This window comes from Lutzomyia longipalpis, chromosome 1 (genome assembly GCF_024334085.1).
Source record: "Lutzomyia longipalpis isolate SR_M1_2022 chromosome 1, ASM2433408v1".
NCBI classification, from domain to species: Eukaryota; Metazoa; Arthropoda; class Insecta; order Diptera; family Psychodidae; genus Lutzomyia; species Lutzomyia longipalpis.
Genome location: NC_074707.1, coordinates 33,349,633 through 33,369,445, shown reverse-complemented (window position 1 = coordinate 33,369,445; position 19,813 = coordinate 33,349,633). Strand labels below are relative to the sequence as shown.

Here is a 19,813-nt window from a genome sequence, read left to right as displayed (position 1 = left end):
TTGTGTTTCTCTGAGGACTGTAAGCGAGCTGCTAAAGGCTTTTTTGTACATCATTATTGGGATATGAAGGAGTTCAAATATCTGTAGATTGTAGTTGATCCTGCTTTCACCAGACATATGCCATATGGTGACTGTAAAGCCTTCTGTGAAGCAATCAAGAAAGCGACAATTCCATCCGGATGGCATTGTTTTGATTGCAATCAATACAAAATTTTAAGAAGATTGTTGATTTTTATTTAATTATTGAGCTCGAAACTGGGAGGTCTGGCGAGGACGTAGTCAGCGCTTGGAAGAAGATAATCGAATCAGTTATTGAAGATGTCTCAAACATAAAGAAAATCATCCTGTGAGCGATTCATGCACCCCTCAAAATAAAAGCAAAATTAATTCAACAATGCTGATGCAGCTTCTTCATGACAATCCCAACATTGATCTATTCTTTCACAAGTACAGCAAACCTGGACATTTCAGCATTCAAAAGATTGATTCAGTGGCTCCAACAAATCATCGAAAGAAGACACTGCATATTAAACAAAAACAATAAATAAGCCAAAAAAAAACTTCTTTTCCATTTTTATTTCATTCAATTTATTTCTTTTACAAAATATCAAAAAAAAGTTTTATTTTTAGAATAAATGGCGTTTATCCTCTCATTAGCTGATTTGCCCCATCGGATATGAGTTTCAGCGCTCTGATATCCTTATTCATTGTCTCAATGAGTAGGGCCATGGCTTTCTGTTGCATCGCAAGGAAGGTTTGCATTTCATCCGTTGAATCCTTATCGAGCTTGTACTCATTGCCACCCCCTGTGTGACTCCACTGATCACGCTGCATTCGCATCTGCGAAAGGAGTTCACTGAGGCGCCCCTTGAACTGTGTTGGGGCTGAAACGAGAGCCTGCATGCTCTCCAATTTACTCCTTAGGATCTCCTCTTCGGGCGACATGGCAACACCCATCTTCCGTGTGATCTCCTGCTTTACAATTATCTTGAGAATCCTATGGCTTAGTTCGGAAAATTTCCTTCGATACTCCATAATCTTTGCCGTGGAACTCGTGTAGCGCTGCTTGAGATTCTCCAAATCCCGCGAGACCTTCGCCAAGTACTGATTGTGCATCTCTGTCTCACTCTCCTGGCACTTTGTTCGCCATTTCAGCTCATGGAAGCCAATCACGGGGACTGGAATGAGTTTTGACGGATCGGGATTGTCCTCAATCGCCTGACGCCACATTCGTGGGTCAATGCCTTTGGGTGGATTCATCAGATACTCCTTCAGTTGATCCTCATCTGGGTGAATTTGAGCAACAATCTGATCAATGGCAAAATTATTAAGTTGCCCCTTTGTCATTGGTTGATTGAGGTATGCACAGAGATCTGTGGCTGTGATTCGCTTCACTTCATTTGTTGTTGGGGATTTTTCCTCCACAAAAATCGTCACCTGACTCTTTTCATCATTCAACCCCCTCACGTGATCAATGTTGATGGATAAATTGGGATTTCCACCGAGCATTTGATTGAGTGTTGGTACCAATTGCAGTTGCAAATCCCTAAAATTTTTAAAGAGAAATATTAAGAACTTTCAATTCACTTTAAGAGTAATCTGGAGATTGAATTTACTTGATCTGTGCGACGGGTTTGTTAAAGATCAAACCAACGTGCCCCATTTTGTTGTCCTTTCCGGGAATTTTGTTGTAGCTCATGGCCTTGAAGCGGCACAAATAGTTCTGGGGTGTAATATCAACGGGTGGTGCTAACTGGGAGTAGTAGGCCTTCCCAGTGCCCCACATTGCTTGCAAATAGTTCCAACGAGCAATTGTTGTGTCACGTTCATCGCCAAAGAAAGAAACCTTCAGGAAAAATTAAATAAAATCAGTTTTCTTTCTTTTTTTGGGGAAATTTTTCATTAAGGGTTCACCTTGAAGATGCAATGCGTGAAGGCCTCATCGGGGGTTAGTTGAGGCTGCTGTTGTTGCTGCTGTGCTGCCCCAAATCCAGAATATCCTCCAAATGCCGTTGTGGCGGGTTTCTGCTGCCCGAATCCCCCAAAAGACGTTCCAAAGCCACCGAATCCCGTCTGCTGCTGAGTTGTCTGGCCAAAGCCGGAAAATGTGGGAGCTGATGACGTTGTGGCCGTCGTACCGAAGCCCCCAAATCCTCCTGACGTGCCAAAACCCCCAAAAGCAGGAGCAGCATTCGTCGTGGCTGTTGTCCCGAAGCCACCAAATGACGGAGCTGACGTTGTTGTCGTGCCGAAGCCCCCAAAAGACGGTGCCGCGGACGTTGTAGCTGTGCCAAAACTCCCAAAGCCACCGAGGGCGGGAGCAGAAGTCGTTGGAGCGGCAAAATTGAATGATGGGGCACTGGAAGGTGCCCCAAAAGCCGGAGTCTGACCAAATGGTTGCTGCGTGGATGTTGGTGCGCCAAAGGTGAAATTCCCAAAACCACTGGCTATCGATTAGGAGAGAAATGTGATTCCTATTTAAATTAAAAACTTCACCCACGGAGGCGCATTCATGTCTTATAGTCTTCCACACAGCAGTGGAGGGTCAGAGAGGAAAGAACAAAAACATACAATGGTGCCCAGTCACAGAGTTTTAATCCAATTACAGGTGGGAAAATATCAGAGAGTGGAAGAGCAGGATAGCATGCTAATGAATCAGTGATTGTGACCAATTTTTGATGTGCTACAAGATTATTTTGCAACGAGGAGTGCAGAGAGGATAGGAGCACCAGGAAGAGGGTACATAAGAATGAATGTCACGGAAAATAGTTTAGTGAACGAATTGAAAGGGTTAGTCCACAAGAAAAATCGAGTTCCGCATCTTTTCTTTTCCTACATGAAAAATCAAACGTCCACCACGGCATTTCCGGGCATTGTGGGCAATGCGAGTGAAATTCCGGGCATTGAGGGTGATGATTTCGATGTGGAACTCTTTGAGGTAACACAGCAAACAACAAATACCATCCTCCTGGGGAAGGATAAAGTGACCAGATTCTACATTTGCATCAGCATTGTCCTTGGTATCTCCATTCTCATCACAATCTTCGGTATAATCGGTTATGTCTTCCACAGGAGGTGAGTCCCCTGAACGTCCGGAAACATTTATCCTTCAAACATTCTGCCAAATTTTTCTTGCAGGCGAAGCTTTCAGGAGATGGAAATGCAAACAAGGAGTGCCTCAAGGAGAAGATCTCGAGATAGGAAAACGGAAACTAGTCCTCTAGCACACTAATTAGCCAACATAATTGTGTTTTTATGGATAAAGTACAGAAGAGAATTCAAATAAACATAACCTCAAAAGTGAAAACTTACGTTTTGCCGGAGTGCTTGTACCCAATGTACTTGTATTATTGAAGAACGACATTATTCCACCACAGAACAATCACTAGAACTTATTAGAAGAAAAGAATTTGGCAATTTTTCCTCCAAAAAGTAATTTTAGCACAAAGTAAACAAGATTTTTTCGCACGCTCGCCTAATGTTTTTAGTTGGTATTCCACAGCAATTCTTTTCGTTCGCTACTTTGCGGTTGAAATCTTTCGACAGAGTAATTGGGACTAAACTTGATGAGTGCACGATTTTGAAATCTCTAATTCTAATTGGAATATAAGAATTTCTTTCTAATTTGCTAAATTAGTGGAATTCTGAGAAAAAAGAAACAGAAGTGGGCGAGTTATTGAATTTCTTAAAATTTTCTTTGAATCTAAACTAAAGAGAGAGAATAAAAATGTCTTTGGACTTTTTGGAGGAATAGAAATTGAATACATTTGTTTATTAAGAAGAAGTGGGGACAATTAGTGCATCAACCGGAATAAAAAAAAGCATAAAGAAGTCATTTAGCAAAATCAGTTGAATTTGAATTTCTTATCGATCGCCATCATGGGCGAGATTGTTGACCATCTTGGTTGATCTTTTGTCTCTAAGCAAGGAGAAGATCTTTCGAAGATCAGCGGATTAGTGAAAGAATTGGTGAGTATACTAACCATGCTTCCTTTTTTTTGTCTTTAATTTCCTTAAGATCGTTGGCGCTGTAAAACATTCCTATAAAAGATCTACGAGGATCTGGTACAGCATAAAAAAATTAGATAAACTCCCATTTTAATAACCTTTACGATAAGAAGATCCCAATCGGAATTACAAATTAAATAATTATCAAAATACATTCTAAAATCCATTACAAAATGTGCAGGTTCAGTATGTAGTTATTTAAGGCACAGTCGGTTAGATTCTTGTAGCAAAAACCTTTACAAATATTCCTTGAAATTTGATTCGAAGGCATCTTTAGCTATTTTCATGAGACGTTCAGATTCTTGTGGTCCAGTGGAGTTCACCATTTCACGGAGGAGACCCTTTGGGCGCTGTAGGAGAAGATGCGGCGCATCGAACTCACCTACAAGTCCATCACTCATTACAAGGACTCGATCAGAGTCCATGATTGTATGAAGACGATGAGCTACCGTGAGAACGGTGCAGTCAGCAAAGCGCGTTCTTATTGTCTGTTGAATTAGGGCGTCGGTACTGAAAATTATAAAATAAAGATAAAGTCAGTTAAAAGTAATTAGAAGATAAATTAGAAGTCTCACTTTGGATCGACATTGGCGGTAGCTTCGTCCAGGACTAGAATTTTATTATTACGTAAAATGGCTCTGGCCAGGCAAATCAGTTGTCGTTGTCCGACACTGTAGTTACTTCCACCGGCGAGAACTTCTGCTTGCAATGCTAGAGGTCCACTGGCAATGTCTTTTAGTTCCACTTCCTCAAGAGATTGCCACAGAGCAGCATCTTTGTATTCCTCAAATGGATCCAAATTCCTGCAAAGATCAAAAAAATTAAAAGGTTTAAAGTATGTAAAAGAAAAAGGGATTAAAACGTTAAATCTTTACCTTCTGAGAGTTCCTGAGAAAAGAACTGGATCTTGAGGGATAATTGAGACTTTGGAGCGCAATTTCTGTAGAGCTATTTTGTCTGTCTTCACCCCATCAATTTCAATATCACCCTCAACTTCAGCAAGTCGGAAGAGAGTACCGATGAGGGATGATTTTCCAGCACCTGTTCGTCCCACAATTCCAATCTTCTCTTTGGCTTTGATCGAAAGGTTCACACCTTTGAGCACAGGATCGGCTTCCTTGAAGTACCGATACCGAACATCCTTCATTTCAAGTTTTCCAGTTTCTGGCCATTCGGCAGACACTTCCTGTGGCTTCTCTGGTTGCTTCTCAGACACTAAATCTCGGTATTCCATAACTCTCTCAACGGACATCAATTGATTGGCTACCTCAGCACTTTGTCGAATTCCCCACTGAAGGAATCCTGTGAGGGCCATGGCTTGAGAGATAGCCAAACCTACTTGATCACCCATTGCATCGGTATCTATGAGGAGGAAGCTGAATGTGACGAAAAATATAAAGGCCACACATAGGAGGTCCATGACGTAGCCAAAAGCTCCACTGGATCCGATGAACATGTACCAGGAGGCTGTGTGAGTATCCTGTAGTGCATCGAACTCCTTTACAAGGATTTCCTGCGCTCCAAAGGCTCTGATCGTTGGAAGTCCCATAAGGGAGGCTCCGAGATGCGTGAAAACAGGTGATCGAGTGATACCATCAAGACGTTTGATGTTTTTGGAAGTTTTTAAATAAACTTTTCTAATAAACAAGAACATTACTGTGAGTCCCAGAATAGGTGCTAAAAAGAGTGGATTTACGGTCGTTGCCACTACAATATATCCTAGCATATTAAGGATAATTTGTGTAGCATCCAGAATAGCCTTTGGTAGTTGCTCATCTGTTGCGCCGAGATCTTTGGAGAAACGATTGAGAATTCTCCCCGAAGGATTCGTATCAAAGAAGCGCATTGTTGTTGATATGATTCCATTAAACATTCCATCATGAAGTCGCTGAGATGCTTTGATGCACATTGAGTAGAAACCGAGAGATCTTATCAGTCCGAATAAGAAGAGGGAGATCACCATACCTCCTGCGATGTAGAGGCACGTTTCTGTACTCAGAAGGTAGGGAACTTCTGAGTCGACAATTTGAAGAGTTTTATTGGTAAGGATGAATTCCTGGGCGTCGAGTGTTACATTGTAGAGATCTCGGAGTTCTTCCTGAGAAGTCCAGTAGGCAATGAACCAGTCAAATCCGCTGGCCATGAATTGTGTGATGAGGAAGAGAACAAACATGATTGACAATACCGCCCAATTTCCACCTGCTTTGAGGTAGTTGATGAAAATTGGTCCTTTAACCGTTCCTTTGGAAGTACCCTCGAGAGCAACCATTGCCGGTTGATTCTCTTTTTCCTTCTTCTCATCGATCATGTCGTCAAGTTCATCTTCGGAACTCAAAGAATTTCTCGATGATTGTGATCTTGAGGAAGAAGTTGATTGCTGTCTTCTGAATTTTGGGTTTTCAGACTTTCCATCTTCAGCATCATCATCGTCAGCATTTAGGAGTTTAGCAAAATCAATTCCACTGTGGAAGACGTCAAGTGGTGGTCCTTGAATTTCAATTTGGCCATCTTTGAGTACAACTAACCAGTCGGCATCTTTAAGAAAATGTACTTGATGTGTAACTAGAATGCGGGTGATCCTATTTGAACTCAGGCGTCCTTTTGGGCCGATAACTTGATCAAATAAGTGTCGTCCAACGTGAGCATCAACAGCACTGAGAGGATCGTCGAAAAGGTAGATATCAGCCCGACGATAAACTGCTCTGGCTAAGCTCACTCTCGCTCTTTGGCCACCGGAAAGTGAAGCTCCTCGTTCCCCAATAATGGTCTGATCACCATTTGGGAATTGTTCGAGATCGTGATTAAGGGCACATGCCTTGATTACCGCATCGTATCGTTCTTTATGGAAATCTTCGCCAAACAGGATATTTTGTCTAATTGAAGCTGCAAATACCCAAGGCTCCTGTCCAGCGTACGATAGACTTCCATGGGTCTGCATTGTTCCACTTTCTAATGGAAGTTCTTTGAGGATAACTTGTAGAAGGGATGATTTTCCAGCACCCACTGGTCCTACGATCCCAATGAGACTTCCCTTTTTGCAATCGAGGCAAATATTATCGAGCGTTGGAGCAACGAATTCAACACTTCCTCCTGAATATCCCTCTGAGGCTTCTTTCTCTTTTTGTGAACTACTCTTCTTATCTACTGGCCTTTCGGGCATCTGCCACTTGGCTGTTGCATTCTTGAGTGAAACTAAATACTTTCTGCTTGGATCGTCGTAGCTGCTGTGGATCCTAGCAATATCAGGCGGTCCCCCGTTCTTCATATCCTTTACAATCCTTTGCTTCCTATTGGGTTCATCGCGTTCCTCGTACATGAGAAACTTCCGTAAACGCTTCAGGGCTACAAGAACTTCAGCAATTTCCGCCACGCCACGTACAAACATCTGAGACATTGTGTAGGCGAGAATATTGAAATAGGCCATGATGACAAAGACTTTTGCTGCGGTTATTTCATGATCCATGAGGACCATTGTTAGCATTGTGCAAAAGAGGGCCATGCGTGTGGTGAAGAGCAGAAAAGTCATGTAAATGGCCCTCACAAAGGCACTCCTCCGGATGATTTTGAGCTCCAATTTACGCGCGACTGTTATTAACTTTGCGAAAGGTGCTTCCCAGGCATACATCTTAATCACCTGCACCCCCGAAATTATTTCATCCATAAACCTCACCCTCTCATCCGTTCGAAGAGCTGCCTGTAGACGGAATCTTGATGACAGTTTTCCTGTATAGGCTGTTGAAGAAAATCACAAATTAATTAATAAAAAAATGATTTTTCTGAAATTTCGAATTTTATTAGAGTTAGGAAAGTTAATGAAGATACTTAAACATACTTACATTGTAAAGGGACAACAGTGAAGACGATCATAATTCCTACAAATCCCGCCCATCCTGCTTCAAGCCATAGTAAATATCCAACAATCATCGCCATGAGTGGTGATGCCCACATCATGTGAACGAGAATAGATACCAAATCAAAGCGATTAACGTCATTTGATAGGAGATTCACTACTTTTCCTGGTGCTGTATCACCAAGCGCTGTTCTGGAGAGCTTTAGAGCTTTCCGATAAATTATGCTGCACATTGCAACCCTTATTTTCATTCCGCAGTAAAAAGAGGTGAAAAGGAACTGATTTCCAGTAACTCCATACAAAAGGCTCAATCCTACAATACCTCCAGCATATAATAAGGCTTCTGTGTGTGTCATACCACTATTAGGCCTGTATTAATGTAAACAAAATTTTATCAATGATTTCGTAAAGAAACATTCTGAAAAAAGTACTACCTGAAGTACAAAAGCAATCTTCCCAAAAGAAGTGGCTGTCCAAGTCGAATCGCAGCCTCATTGACGATTACAATTAATGCCAATAGGAGGTATTCTTTCCAGAAAGCTATGGCGACGGCTTTTATCAAAGACGGGTTACTTTTAGACCTTTTTAATTGTTCCATCCATTTTCTGGGAATGAATAACAAACAGACTATAAAAGTAATGGATCTTAAAGTTGGTTCTACTGAACGTATAGTTTTTGGGTCAAAAACTAGTCAAAATATTATCCAAATCAGGCAATATTATGTTTCCTATACGGAATTTAATTTTATATTTTAGAAACTCATTTAGACGATGTATCCCAATTTTGCGTCTTCTTACGTTATATTTCAGATCATATTGTCAAAAACAGCTAAGGATCCTGAGAGTCCTGTGAACCGTTTTAACTAATCTAATGTAAGTGAGATACTTATTTATTAAGCTATATACTTTTCGTTTGGTTTTGGTTCAGGATTTCTAAATCTCTTGCTAAAATTAGGAAGACTGAGGGGACCTAATATTTATTTCAGGTATTGTAGGATAAATACTTGCTATGTGTTAGATTTTACTACTACTTTTATGTCTATGTGTTTGGTTTTTCTAAAAGAAAATTCGGGAAATTCAAAATTATGCCTTAAAGACTCTCTGCTCTCTCACTAAAGCTTGATCATAAAGTGTGAGTATACTCGTAAACATTTTTCTGTAATAAGAAGATACTAACTCCTTAAAATTTTTTTAACCGTTAAATACCGGTATCTTCTTAGTTAGTCTGGCTTCTATAAGTCTTTAACTTCCAACAAGACGTACATACAAGCCCACGCATTGACGACAAGCTAAAATTTATTGCTGTGTGTGTATTTTAAGTACTTAATAATATAAATAAAAAAATTATAAACAGAATGAAAATTACAAATTATCGCATTCAGGGTTCAATCAACCCCACTATAGATTGCTTTGCAACCGGCGTTGCAAGGTTGAAAAACCGGACGTAGAGATCTGCCGAAATTCGTTTATTTCTTAAATAAAAGATACTGTTCCTGTCTATGAAAGGATTTTAAGATTTTTTAGAAGGTAAAAGCATAATGCAAAACCAATCAAATCATTAGCATGATTAACATAGATTTCTTAGAATAAATAACTTACTTTTCTAGACGATCTCCCAGAACGTTAGATCTGTCCTCGTCAAGAGGCCGGTATAGATCTCCTAGGTCCAGAACTTTGCGGTAGCCCTTCTTGAAAAGCTTCATAGTCCACCAGAACGTGAGAATTGATACTACATTGGCTTTTTCTCGTGGATTTGGGAGTAAAGTTCTCTGAGCAGCTTCCATATTAAAAGTTTATTCACATAAATGCGATATTAAACTATTATATTTTTTTATTATCTTATTAAATTGATTTTTTATTTGCTTTTTTTAGTCTTGATACTTCAGCTGTATGACTTTGATTCATACAGAGAGTCACTCCAGCCACTCAAACTATTTCAATTGTGTTCCTGCACACATATAATTTATTTTTGTTTTTGATAAGAATAAGATGTATTTACACAATCTGTGAAAAAAGAATAGTCACTGATTTTTCTTCCTTTTAGTCAACTCAGACGTGAACTAAATTATTATTAAGTATAATAAAATGATATAAAATTAAGCTAACTCATTCAAGGTTACGGGAGGAACTTCATATAAAATCACTATTATTCCGTAATGTAAATGAGATATCAGAGTTAGGTAATGATAAACTTTAAATTATTACTATTTGGCACGATATTTGTTTGTTTTTTAATTAAATAACTCGGACTTTTTATGAAATAACACAGATAATGTCGAAATCTTACATCAAAGACGCGACTGTGACAGTGAACTTTAAAATTTTGTCGGGGCACAAGTATAAGTCCACAGTAAAGAAAATTCATTTGCCGACTGACGAAGATTGGCGAGTAGAGTTGGTTCTCAAGCATTGGCGCCTACATGAGAAACTGGGGAAGTCACGCAGGCCCAGTTGATTGTATTCCGATGTTGCTGTCGGAATTTTGGTGGGAGGTGGAAGCGGTTACAATAAAAGATTTTGGGATCTGTTTTTAAGAACATATCGGTGATGAAGATTAGATAGAAAACTTAATATAAAGTATGATAAGACGATAAGACAATAATGATGAAATTAATATGACTGATTTGCCTTCTATTAGACATTGTGAAATAAATCTAAGAATAAGATTTTTTTAACACTCAGAATTTATTTTATTTAATGCTGACGAATTGATTTTGAATTTTTGTTCAGAAGTTTCGGATCACTATCTACAATATTTGATGAATTAGAGTGAATATTCTACTGAATTAGTAGAAGTTTGTGAATTATCAGTACCTACCTACCCATACTAACTTAATCATGCGCATGCATGTAAAACCCTCGCGACGCTCCGCAAAATGCATTTCCTGCATTTTCTTTTTAAATAAAACATTTCTTTTCATTATTTTAATAAATTTATTATAGGTAAAGAATGTGTAATAAACAGATCCAAATTACATTTTATTCTTAACAAATTAAATCTAAAGTCCCTGATGTCTGATTTGTAAATATATTCGTCAGACATAATAAATTCCTAAATACTTCCGGTATAGGTATTTAAGGCACAAGCGGATAGTCTCTCTGTGAAATCATTACAAATATTCCTTGAAATTTGATTCGAAGGCATCCTTAGCTATTTTCATGAGACGTTCAGATTCTTGTGGTCCAGTGGAGTTCACCATTTCACGGAGGAGACCCTTTGGGCGCTGTAGGAGAAGATGCGGCGCATCGAATTCACCTACAAGTCCATCACTCATTACAAGGACTCGATCAGAGTCCATGATTGTATGAAGACGATGAGCCACCGTGAGAACGGTGCAGTCAGCAAAGCGCGTTCTTATTGTCTGTTGAATTAGGGCGTCGGTACTGCAAATTGTAAAAAAAAATTAAGTCAGTCAAAAGTAATTAGAAGATAAATTAGAAGTCTCACTTTGGATCGACATTGGCGGTAGCTTCGTCCAGGACTAGAATTTTATTATTACGTAAAATGGCTCTGGCCAGGCAAATCAGTTGTCGTTGTCCGACACTGTAGTTACTACCACCGGCGAGGACTTCAGCTTGCAAAGCCAGAGGTCCACTGGCAATGTCCTTTAGTTCCACTTCCTCAAGAGATTGCCAAAGAGCAGCATCTTTGTATTCCTCAAATGGATCCAAATTCCTGCAAAGATCAAAAAAATTAAAAATTGAAGGAAAAGGGATTAAAACGTTAAATCTTTACCTTCTGAGAGTTCCTGAGAAAAGAACTGGATCTTGAGGGATGATTGAGACTTTGGAGCGTAATTTCTGTAGAGCTATTTTGTCTGTCTTCACCCCATCAATTTCAATATCACCCTCAACTTCAGCAAGTCGGAAGAGAGTACCGATGAGGGATGATTTTCCAGCACCTGTTCGTCCCACAATTCCAATCTTCTCTTTGGCTTTGATCGAAAGGTTCACACCTTTGAGCACAGGATCGGCTTCCTTGAAGTACCGATACCGAACATCCTTCATTTCAAGTTTTCCAGTTTCTGGCCATTCGGCAGACACTTCCTGTGGCTTCTCTGGTTGCTTCTCAGACACTAAATCTCGGTATTCCATAACTCTCTCAACGGACATCAATTGATTGGCTACCTCAGCACTTTGTCGAATTCCCCACTGAAGGAATCCTGTGAGGGCCATGGCTTGAGAGATAGCCAAACCTACTTGATCACCCATTGCATCTGTATCTATGAGGAGGAAGCTGAATGTGACGAAAAATATAAAGGCCACACACAAGAGGTCCATGACGTAGCCAAAAGCTCCACTGGATCCGATGAACATGTACCAGGAGGCTGTGTGAGTATCTTGGAGTGCATCGAATTCTTTGACGAGGATCTCCTGCGCTCCAAAGGCTCTGATCGTTGGAAGTCCCATAAGGGAGGCTCCGAGATGCGTGAAAACAGGTGATCGAGTGATACCATCAAGACGTTTGATGTTCTTTGAGGTCCTCAAATAGACCTTTCTAATAAAGAGGAAGATCACTGTGAGTCCAGCAATAGGTGCTAAAAATAGTGGATTAACAGTCGTGGCGACAATTATCGATCCAAACATATTCAAAATAATTTGTGTAGCATCTAGAATAGCCTTAGGTAGCTGCTCATCTGTTGCGCCGAGATCTTTGGAGAAACGATTGAGAATTCTCCCTGATGGATTCGTATCAAAGAAGCGCATTGTTGTTGATATGATTCCATTAAACATTCCATCATGAAGTCGCTGAGATGCCTTGATGCACATTGAGTAGAAACCGAGAGATCTTATCAGTCCGAATAAGAAGAGGGAGATCACCATACCACCTGCAATGTAGAGGCAGGTTTCTGTACTCAGAAGGTAGGGAACTTCTGAGTCGACAATTTGAAGGGTTTTATTGGTGAGGATGAATTCCTGGGCGTCGAGTGTTACATTGTAGAGATCTCGGAGTTCTTCCTGAGAAGTCCAGTAGGCAATGAACCAATCAAATCCGCTGGCCATGAATTGTGTGATGAGGAAGAGGACAAACATGATTGCCAACACCGCCCAATTGCCACCTGCTTTGAGGTAGTTGATAAAAATTGGTCCCTTAACCGTTCCTTTGGAAGTACCCTCGAGAGCAACCATTGCCGGTTGATTCTCTTTTTCCTTCTTCTCATCGATCATGTCGTCAAGTTCATCTTCGGAACTCAAGGAATTTCTTGATGACTGAGATCTTGAGGAAGAAGTTGATTGCTGTCTTCTGAATTTTGGTTTTTCAGACTTTCCATCTTCAGCATCATCATCGTCAGCATTGAGGAGTTTAGCAAAATCAATTCCACTGTGGAAGACGTCAAGTGGTGGTCCTTGAATTTCAATTTGGCCATCTTTGAGTACAACTAACCAGTCTGCGTCTTTAAGAAAATGTACTTGATGTGTAACTAGAATGCGGGTGATCCTATTTGAACTCAAGCGTCCTTTTGGGCCGATAACTTGATCAAATAAGTGTCGTCCAACGTGAGCATCAACAGCACTGAGAGGATCGTCGAAAAGGTAAATATCAGCCCGACGATAAACTGCTCTGGCTAAGCTCACTCTCGCCCTTTGGCCACCGGAGAGTGAAGCTCCACGTTCCCCAATGATGGTCTGATCACCATTTGGGAATTGTTCGAGGTCGTGATTAAGGGCACATGCCTTGATTACCGCTTCGTATCGTTCTTTATGGAAATCTTCACCAAAAAGGATATTTTGTCTAATTGAAGCTGCAAATACCCAAGGCTCCTGTCCAGCGTACGATAGACTTCCATGCGTCTGCATGGATCCACTTTCTAATGGAAGTTCTTTGAGGATAACTTGCAGAAGGGATGACTTTCCAGCACCAACTGGGCCTACAATCCCAATGAGACTTCCCTTTTTGCACTCAAGGCAAATATTATCGAGCGTTGGAGCAATGAATTCAACACTTCCTCCTGAATATCCCTCTGAGGCTTCTTTTTCTTTTTGTGAACTACTCTTCTTATCTACTGGCCTTTCGGGCATCTGCCACTTGGCTGTTGCATTCTTCAGTGAAACTAAATACTTTCTGCTTGGATCGTCGTAGCTGCTGTGGATCCTAGCAATATCAGGCGGTCCTCCGTTCTTCATATCCTTTACAATCCTTTGCTTCCTATTGGGTTCATCGCGTTCCTCGTACATCAGGAATTTCCGTAAACGCTTCAGGGCTACAAGAACTTCAGCAATTTCCGCCACGCCGCGCACAAACATCTGAGACATTGTGTAGGCGAGAATATTGAAATAGGCCATGATGACAAAGACTTTTGCTGCGGTTATTTCATGATCCATGAGGACCATTGTTAGCATTGTGCAAAAGAGGGCCATGCGTGTGGTGAAGAGCAGGAAAGTCATGTAAATGGCTCTCACAAAGGCACTCCTCCGGATGATTTTGAGCTCCAATTTACGCGCGACTGTTATTAACTTTGCGAAAGGTGCTTCCCAGGCATACATCTTAATCACCTGCACCCCCGAAATTATTTCATCCATAAACCGTACTCTCTCATCCGTTCGAAGAGCTGCCTGTAGACGGAATCTTGATGACAGTTTTCCTGTGTAGGCTGAAACGGACATAGGAATAATTTTAGATATTTATCAAATAAAAGAGAATATGTTAAAGTATTAATTTTATTTTAATTTAATGCAAAATAATTCTGAGATAGCTTTAGAGGTGATTGAGTATTAAAGATATTAGAAAAACTTACATTGTAAAGGGACAACAGTGAAGACGACCAATATTCCTACGAATCCAGCCCAGCCTACCTCGAGCCACAGCAAGTATCCTACAACGAGCGCAATCAGTGGTGATGCCCACATCATGTGTATGAACACTGATACCAAATCAAAGCGATTAACGTCATTTGATAGGAGATTCACTACTTTTCCCGGTGCTGTATCACCAAGTGCTGTTCTGGAGAGCTTTAGAGCTTTTCGGTAAATTATACTGCACATTGCCACTCTCACTCTCATCCCGTAGTAGAAGGCATCAAATATGTATTGATTAACAGTAATGGTATAAAATAAGCTTAGTCCTACAATTCCTCCGGCGCATAGGAGTGCTTCCTTGTGCGTCATATCGCTATCATGCCTATAACAAAAGGATTCAATTAGGAAAAATAGTCAAGAAGTGCGCATTATCTTCTTATCATTTGATGGTGAAATTAAATTATTTTATTTTCTCTCACCTGAAGTACAAAAGTAAACGTCCAAGTAGAAGAGGTTGTCCGAGTCGAACAGCCGTCTCATTTACAATCACAAGTAGTGCCATTAAACCATATTCCCGCCAGAAAGTCAATGCCACGGCTTTTATCAGAGATGGATCGTCACTTGATTTTTTCAGTTGCTCTCTCCATTTTCTAAGAATGAATAAAAGAAATATTTACATTCAATCTTCGCGCTTATTTTTACGATTCTTTTTTTAACTCATGCCTTCCTATTTTTTACGCATACCGTGTCTTATGCTATGTGTAACTTTTCAGTGTCTTTGAATGTCTCACAAAAAGCTAATAAATAACAAATGGGGTGCATGAATGGCTGAATAGGCAAGTAAGAGACTATACTTTTTCATCATCTCCTTATGTCTGGATTACTTGCTGATGAGTCCGAAATTTCGGGAGTGAAATTTACATCAAGAGATCAAATTTTATATACAAAGTTGAATGTGAAGAAAGAAATAATCATGAGATTATATAGAGCATTATAGTTATTACTCCTCAAATCTGGGCTATAAGTTATGGTATTAAAATAAATCTTGTCTATTGTATTGAAATCATTTAAATTCTTGGAAAGAACTCTCTTAAGAAATATAAAGAATTATATTAGGAGAAAATTTTATCTTTTCAAATAAGAATATATCAATAAATTCATTTAATTCATAGAAAACCATCTGGTGATGAAAGAAGTTATGTGAAGTTGTATATAAATAATCAAATTCTTGAAGATTCTAAATATTCGGAACTGTTTTTTTATGAGATTAAATGGTCTAGAACATGATTAAAAATTCATCAAAATCGATGATTATTTGCCAGAAAAATTCTACGAATTTTTTTGATTTATTTAGGTTGAGAAATTGCTTTCAAAATCCACATAAGTACCTACCAAAAATTGGGAAATTGAACTTCTTAAATGTTTTGTTATCGCATTGATATGTTTTGTTAAGCTTACCGCTCTTTTTTATCTGAATAATTTTTCTTAAATAGGACAGGTCCTTCAAAAGCTCTTTTCAGACTTAAATGTAATCAGACCGTGGGAGACTGGCCATGTTACAGATATTTTTGATATGTGATTAAAGAAGCTTTTTTAAGGTAAAGAAATTAAATTCCTTGCTATGTTGCTTACTATATGGGTTATTGATTGAAGAAAAGTCGAAGAGGATGTGATTTTTATACTCCTCTTCTTTCTAGAAAGAATATTTAGGTACTTAGTTATGTACTTTTCAAGAAACTTTTCAATTAACTCGTTAGGATCGTTAAGCAAGCATTATCTCACATAAAATTCTACACAAAGTACTCAACCGTCTCTTTAGTTCCTTAAAATTTGTTTTCTTAGAAAACTATATACTTTCTTAACCCTTTTATATCCATTACTTCATTATTTGATTCTAAAAAATATAAAAATATTGACTACAATGTCTATTTGTGATAATTTATGATCTTATTGCCACGAAAGGGTTATACAACATGTTCGGCAAACACAAGTTCAATATCTATTTTTTTTCTTATTAAAATAAAAGTTTATTGCTTGGTTTATTGCTTATAAAAAAATTAAGGAAAAGCTTCTTTATAGTATTTAAACATTGAGGCACCACATGTCAACACCTATTTGTGTCTTAAAGTAATTCAATTCTACCAGAGAAGTCTGATTAATCTCTTGATTAATTTACACTCCAGATAGACATTTGGATGAAAGAGATTGAAATACTTTGAGTTTCAACGTATTAGTATTCTAATTGTATATTCCGCGATTGCAATAAAGTTTGAGATTTGAGTGTGGAGAAGTGTGAGATAATTATAAAAATAGATTTATTTAGTTTCCCATTTCATCATTGATCGTAAATCAAGCTGAATAAATGGAAGGTTAAATTTTGTGGAATGTGATTGTTTATTCTAATTATTTTTTTTCATACTACAAGTATCTATTTTTGGTGTAGCACAAAAGTACTCAATGAACGCGAGTACATTTATCAAAAAAACGGAAACTTTTATCGCAAATTAATTAACAAGATAAGCAATAAATTGAAGCCACGGGACGACGTCATTAAAATTGATTGTTTCAATTTAAAGATCAATTTCTTCGGTGGAAAACTTTTGAATTACACAAAGGTATTGTATGTGGATTAAAAACGCAAATCATGCTTTCTACTGATAATGTCTTTCTTTTATGAGTACAAATTATATATGGTCTTTTTTGTATTATCACGCTGTATCAGTTTGTATGCTACATTACATAGGTATACATAGTAGACTAGGAATTATGTATGAGAGTAAAAGAGGAAATGAGAGAAAAAGCTCAACTTACAATTCTAGACGATCACCAAGAGCTTCGGATCTGTCCTCGTTGAGAGGCCGAAATAGATCCCCTAGGTCAAGGACTTTGCGGTAGCCTGTTTTAAAAAGTTCCACAGTCCACCAAAATGTTAGAACTGACACTACATTGGCTTTTTCACGCGGATTTGGTTGTAATGTTCTCTGAGCAGCTTCCATGATTGAAGTTTATTAATGTACATAAGAACACGGGGCTTTTATTAACGTATCCAGTTAATAACAAAAAAAAAGTTTTTATGGTAGTTCCTTAATAAAATTTTTAGTGTTAATGATAGTTCACAGGTTGTACTTTTAGATTTTAAACTCTGTCGTGTTTTTTTGTCCCACTTATTTCACACACAATCGTTTACATAACGTTCGTTTTTCACTTATTTACACTATGACATTCATTTCTTGCATACCCTGGTGTAATCTTCAATAAATTTCAGTGACGGCGTTGTATCATTTGCTGAACTGATAAAAATGATTAGCAAACAACAATTTTATATATTCACACAGAAAATTCACTTTCATGGCTAATGGGTCTATTCACGTTTCTCATGTCGAGAAAAAATGATCATGACATTTTTTCCTGACATTTTTTTTCATTACTTCTCTCACTCCCACTAATGTATTTCCCTATCTTTCGTCTTTTTCTGACACATGTCGCAGGAAGATGTTTTTTTTCTGACATTCTTTTTCCAGCTCTTGCGTAGTCAACATATTTCTTGGTTTTCTGCAATTTTCTTTGTGAATTGTGGTATTCATCTCGTGAAAAGTGAAAAGCGGCTTGTGGAAGTGCTCTTAGTGCCTGTAAAAGTGTGAAAAGTGGAAAATCGTGGGTATTTATCGGCCAAATAAGTGAAAACAGTGAAGTTTCGACAGCAAAACATTCACTCCCGGACCAGTTTTTCGCGTCAGGTGGGATTCCACCACCCAGGAAGCATTTCCCTGACCCCACACAGACCTTCCGTGTTGTAGATGACCTGTGGGAAAGTCCAAAAAGCCCCCAGGAAGTGATTTGGATCGTGAAAATACAGAAAAATATCGTAAAAATTGGTCAGGGAAAGAATGTTTTGGTTTTCCACTTCGCGCATTTTCACATATTTGACCGCTAAATGATTATAAATTTCCACTTTTCACTGCTCTCCTGGCACTGTGGACTCTTTAGCTAAGTATTTTCCACTTTTCTTTGAGGAAAATATCCCCAAACACTGAGAAAATTCATGAAAAACATGTGCTCAAGAAAAAAGGCATGCCATGAAAAAAAAAATGTCGGTATTATGCGTCAGAGAAAGACGAAAGATAGGGAAATACATTAGTGGAAAAGAGAGGGAATGACAAAAAAAAATGTCAGGAAAAAATGTCATGATCATTTTTTCTTGACATTCTTTTCCTGCATAGCACCATAATACGCGCAATTTTGTATATAGACATTTTTATGGACAAAATAATCACAGTATTTCCTCTCATTTGAGCCGAACACTCTTATAGATTTATGTTTGAAACAGACACAGTTGAAAAAAAAAGCTTTAACCGACTCAAGGTTACACACGGTATGGTGGAACTTTACATAAAATCACTATACTGAATCGTTTGGAGATGCATGAGATGGCAAATTTTTAGGCTCTGAATTTCACAATATTGGCAATTTGCAATATATAGCGGGTTATTGAGCTTTTTCTTAACATTAAAAAAAATGTTAACTTCTTGGTGAACACACTGCTACACTTATGTAGAACTTTAACCCTTTAAGGTTTTTTGGGTCATACGCTGACCCAAACGTGAAACATTTTATTTTTTCAATTATTTATGAATGTAATTGTTTTTCCATGTTACGAATGCATCAAATTCACGCATAAGGGGTCAAAGAAGACGTTCTGAGTGAGAAAAGTCCTCTAAAAAAATTCATAGAATAAAAATCGCGATAAAAGAACGCATGTTTCAATGTTTTTATGTTTCACGTTGGACGTTAAAGGGTTAATGTGATATGTGTAGCTATATAGGGGGGATACCGATATAGAATTTGGCTGCTGTCTCAACCAAAATCCAATTGCCGACTGACGAAGCTCTACGAGTGGAGTTAGTTCCCAAGCATTGGCGCCTAGCTGAGAAACTGGGGAATTTATATACACAATCTCACCACTTGATTGTATTCCGATGTAGTTGTTGGGAATTTAGTGGGAGTAGGAGCGGCTACACGCATGTGAGCATCACAATACATTAAAAATATGCCATCTGAGCACCTGTTGATAAGATAATATTCAATTCATATTTATAGGTGTGCATTCTCACACCTCGATACATTCTTACACCGACACAACATCCGAGCATTAACATATTATGAAAGAAAAGTTCAATCGATTGCCCGGCATAGGTCAACGGATCGATTCAGAAGTCAT

General features: G+C 38.6%; 5 protein-coding genes across 12 annotated transcripts in view; 2 read left to right on the top strand and 3 right to left on the bottom strand.

The window, feature by feature from the left end:
- LOC129786050 (putative fatty acyl-CoA reductase CG5065) overlaps positions 1-19,813 on the top strand; it is an 824,046-nt gene that overhangs the window by 306,507 nt on the left and 497,726 nt on the right. The gene's annotated exons all lie outside the window — the stretch shown is intronic.
- Positions 558-3,509, bottom strand: LOC129786030 (probable nucleoporin Nup54). The gene is made up of 4 exons (XM_055820799.1): positions 3,313-3,509; positions 1,915-2,447; positions 1,617-1,846; positions 558-1,546 (listed from the first exon to the last, which is right to left on the bottom strand). The coding sequence occupies exons 1-4, from the start codon at positions 3,362-3,364 to the stop codon at positions 643-645; spliced, it is 1,719 nt and encodes a 572-aa protein (XP_055676774.1). The 5' UTR covers positions 3,365-3,509; the 3' UTR covers positions 558-642.
- Positions 2,642-3,365, top strand: LOC129786177 (uncharacterized). The gene is made up of 2 exons (XM_055821026.1): positions 2,642-3,075; positions 3,139-3,365. The coding sequence occupies exons 1-2, from the start codon at positions 2,750-2,752 to the stop codon at positions 3,230-3,232; spliced, it is 420 nt and encodes a 139-aa protein (XP_055677001.1). The 5' UTR covers positions 2,642-2,749; the 3' UTR covers positions 3,233-3,365.
- LOC129785949 (ATP-binding cassette sub-family C member 4-like) lies at positions 4,082-10,243 on the bottom strand. 3 transcript variants are annotated; one of them, XM_055820637.1, is made up of 7 exons: positions 9,964-10,240; positions 9,457-9,861; positions 8,293-8,463; positions 7,845-8,227; positions 4,884-7,740; positions 4,584-4,811; positions 4,082-4,518 (listed from the first exon to the last, which is right to left on the bottom strand). In XM_055820637.1, exons 2-7 carry the CDS (start codon positions 9,639-9,641, stop codon positions 4,245-4,247), a joined length of 4,098 nt encoding a protein of 1,365 aa, XP_055676612.1. In that variant the 5' UTR covers positions 9,642-9,861; positions 9,964-10,240; the 3' UTR covers positions 4,082-4,244. The 3 variants fall into 3 exon arrangements, with proteins under 3 accessions (XP_055676612.1, XP_055676613.1, XP_055676611.1); XM_055820638.1 differs by having other exon boundaries at positions 10,145-10,199; XM_055820636.1 differs by having other exon boundaries at positions 9,457-10,243.
- LOC129785948 (ATP-binding cassette sub-family C member 4-like) lies at positions 10,768-19,473 on the bottom strand. Of its 6 annotated transcripts, none has more exons than XM_055820634.1 (7): positions 18,870-19,473; positions 17,407-17,885; positions 15,075-15,245; positions 14,595-14,977; positions 11,594-14,450; positions 11,306-11,533; positions 10,768-11,241 (listed from the first exon to the last, which is right to left on the bottom strand). In XM_055820634.1, exons 2-7 carry the CDS (start codon positions 17,589-17,591, stop codon positions 10,968-10,970), a joined length of 4,098 nt encoding a protein of 1,365 aa, XP_055676609.1. In that variant the 5' UTR covers positions 17,592-17,885; positions 18,870-19,473; the 3' UTR covers positions 10,768-10,967. The 6 variants fall into 6 exon arrangements, with proteins under 6 accessions (XP_055676609.1, XP_055676605.1, XP_055676604.1 ...); XM_055820630.1 differs by having other exon boundaries at positions 19,427-19,468; XM_055820629.1 differs by having other exon boundaries at positions 17,407-17,947; positions 18,819-19,408.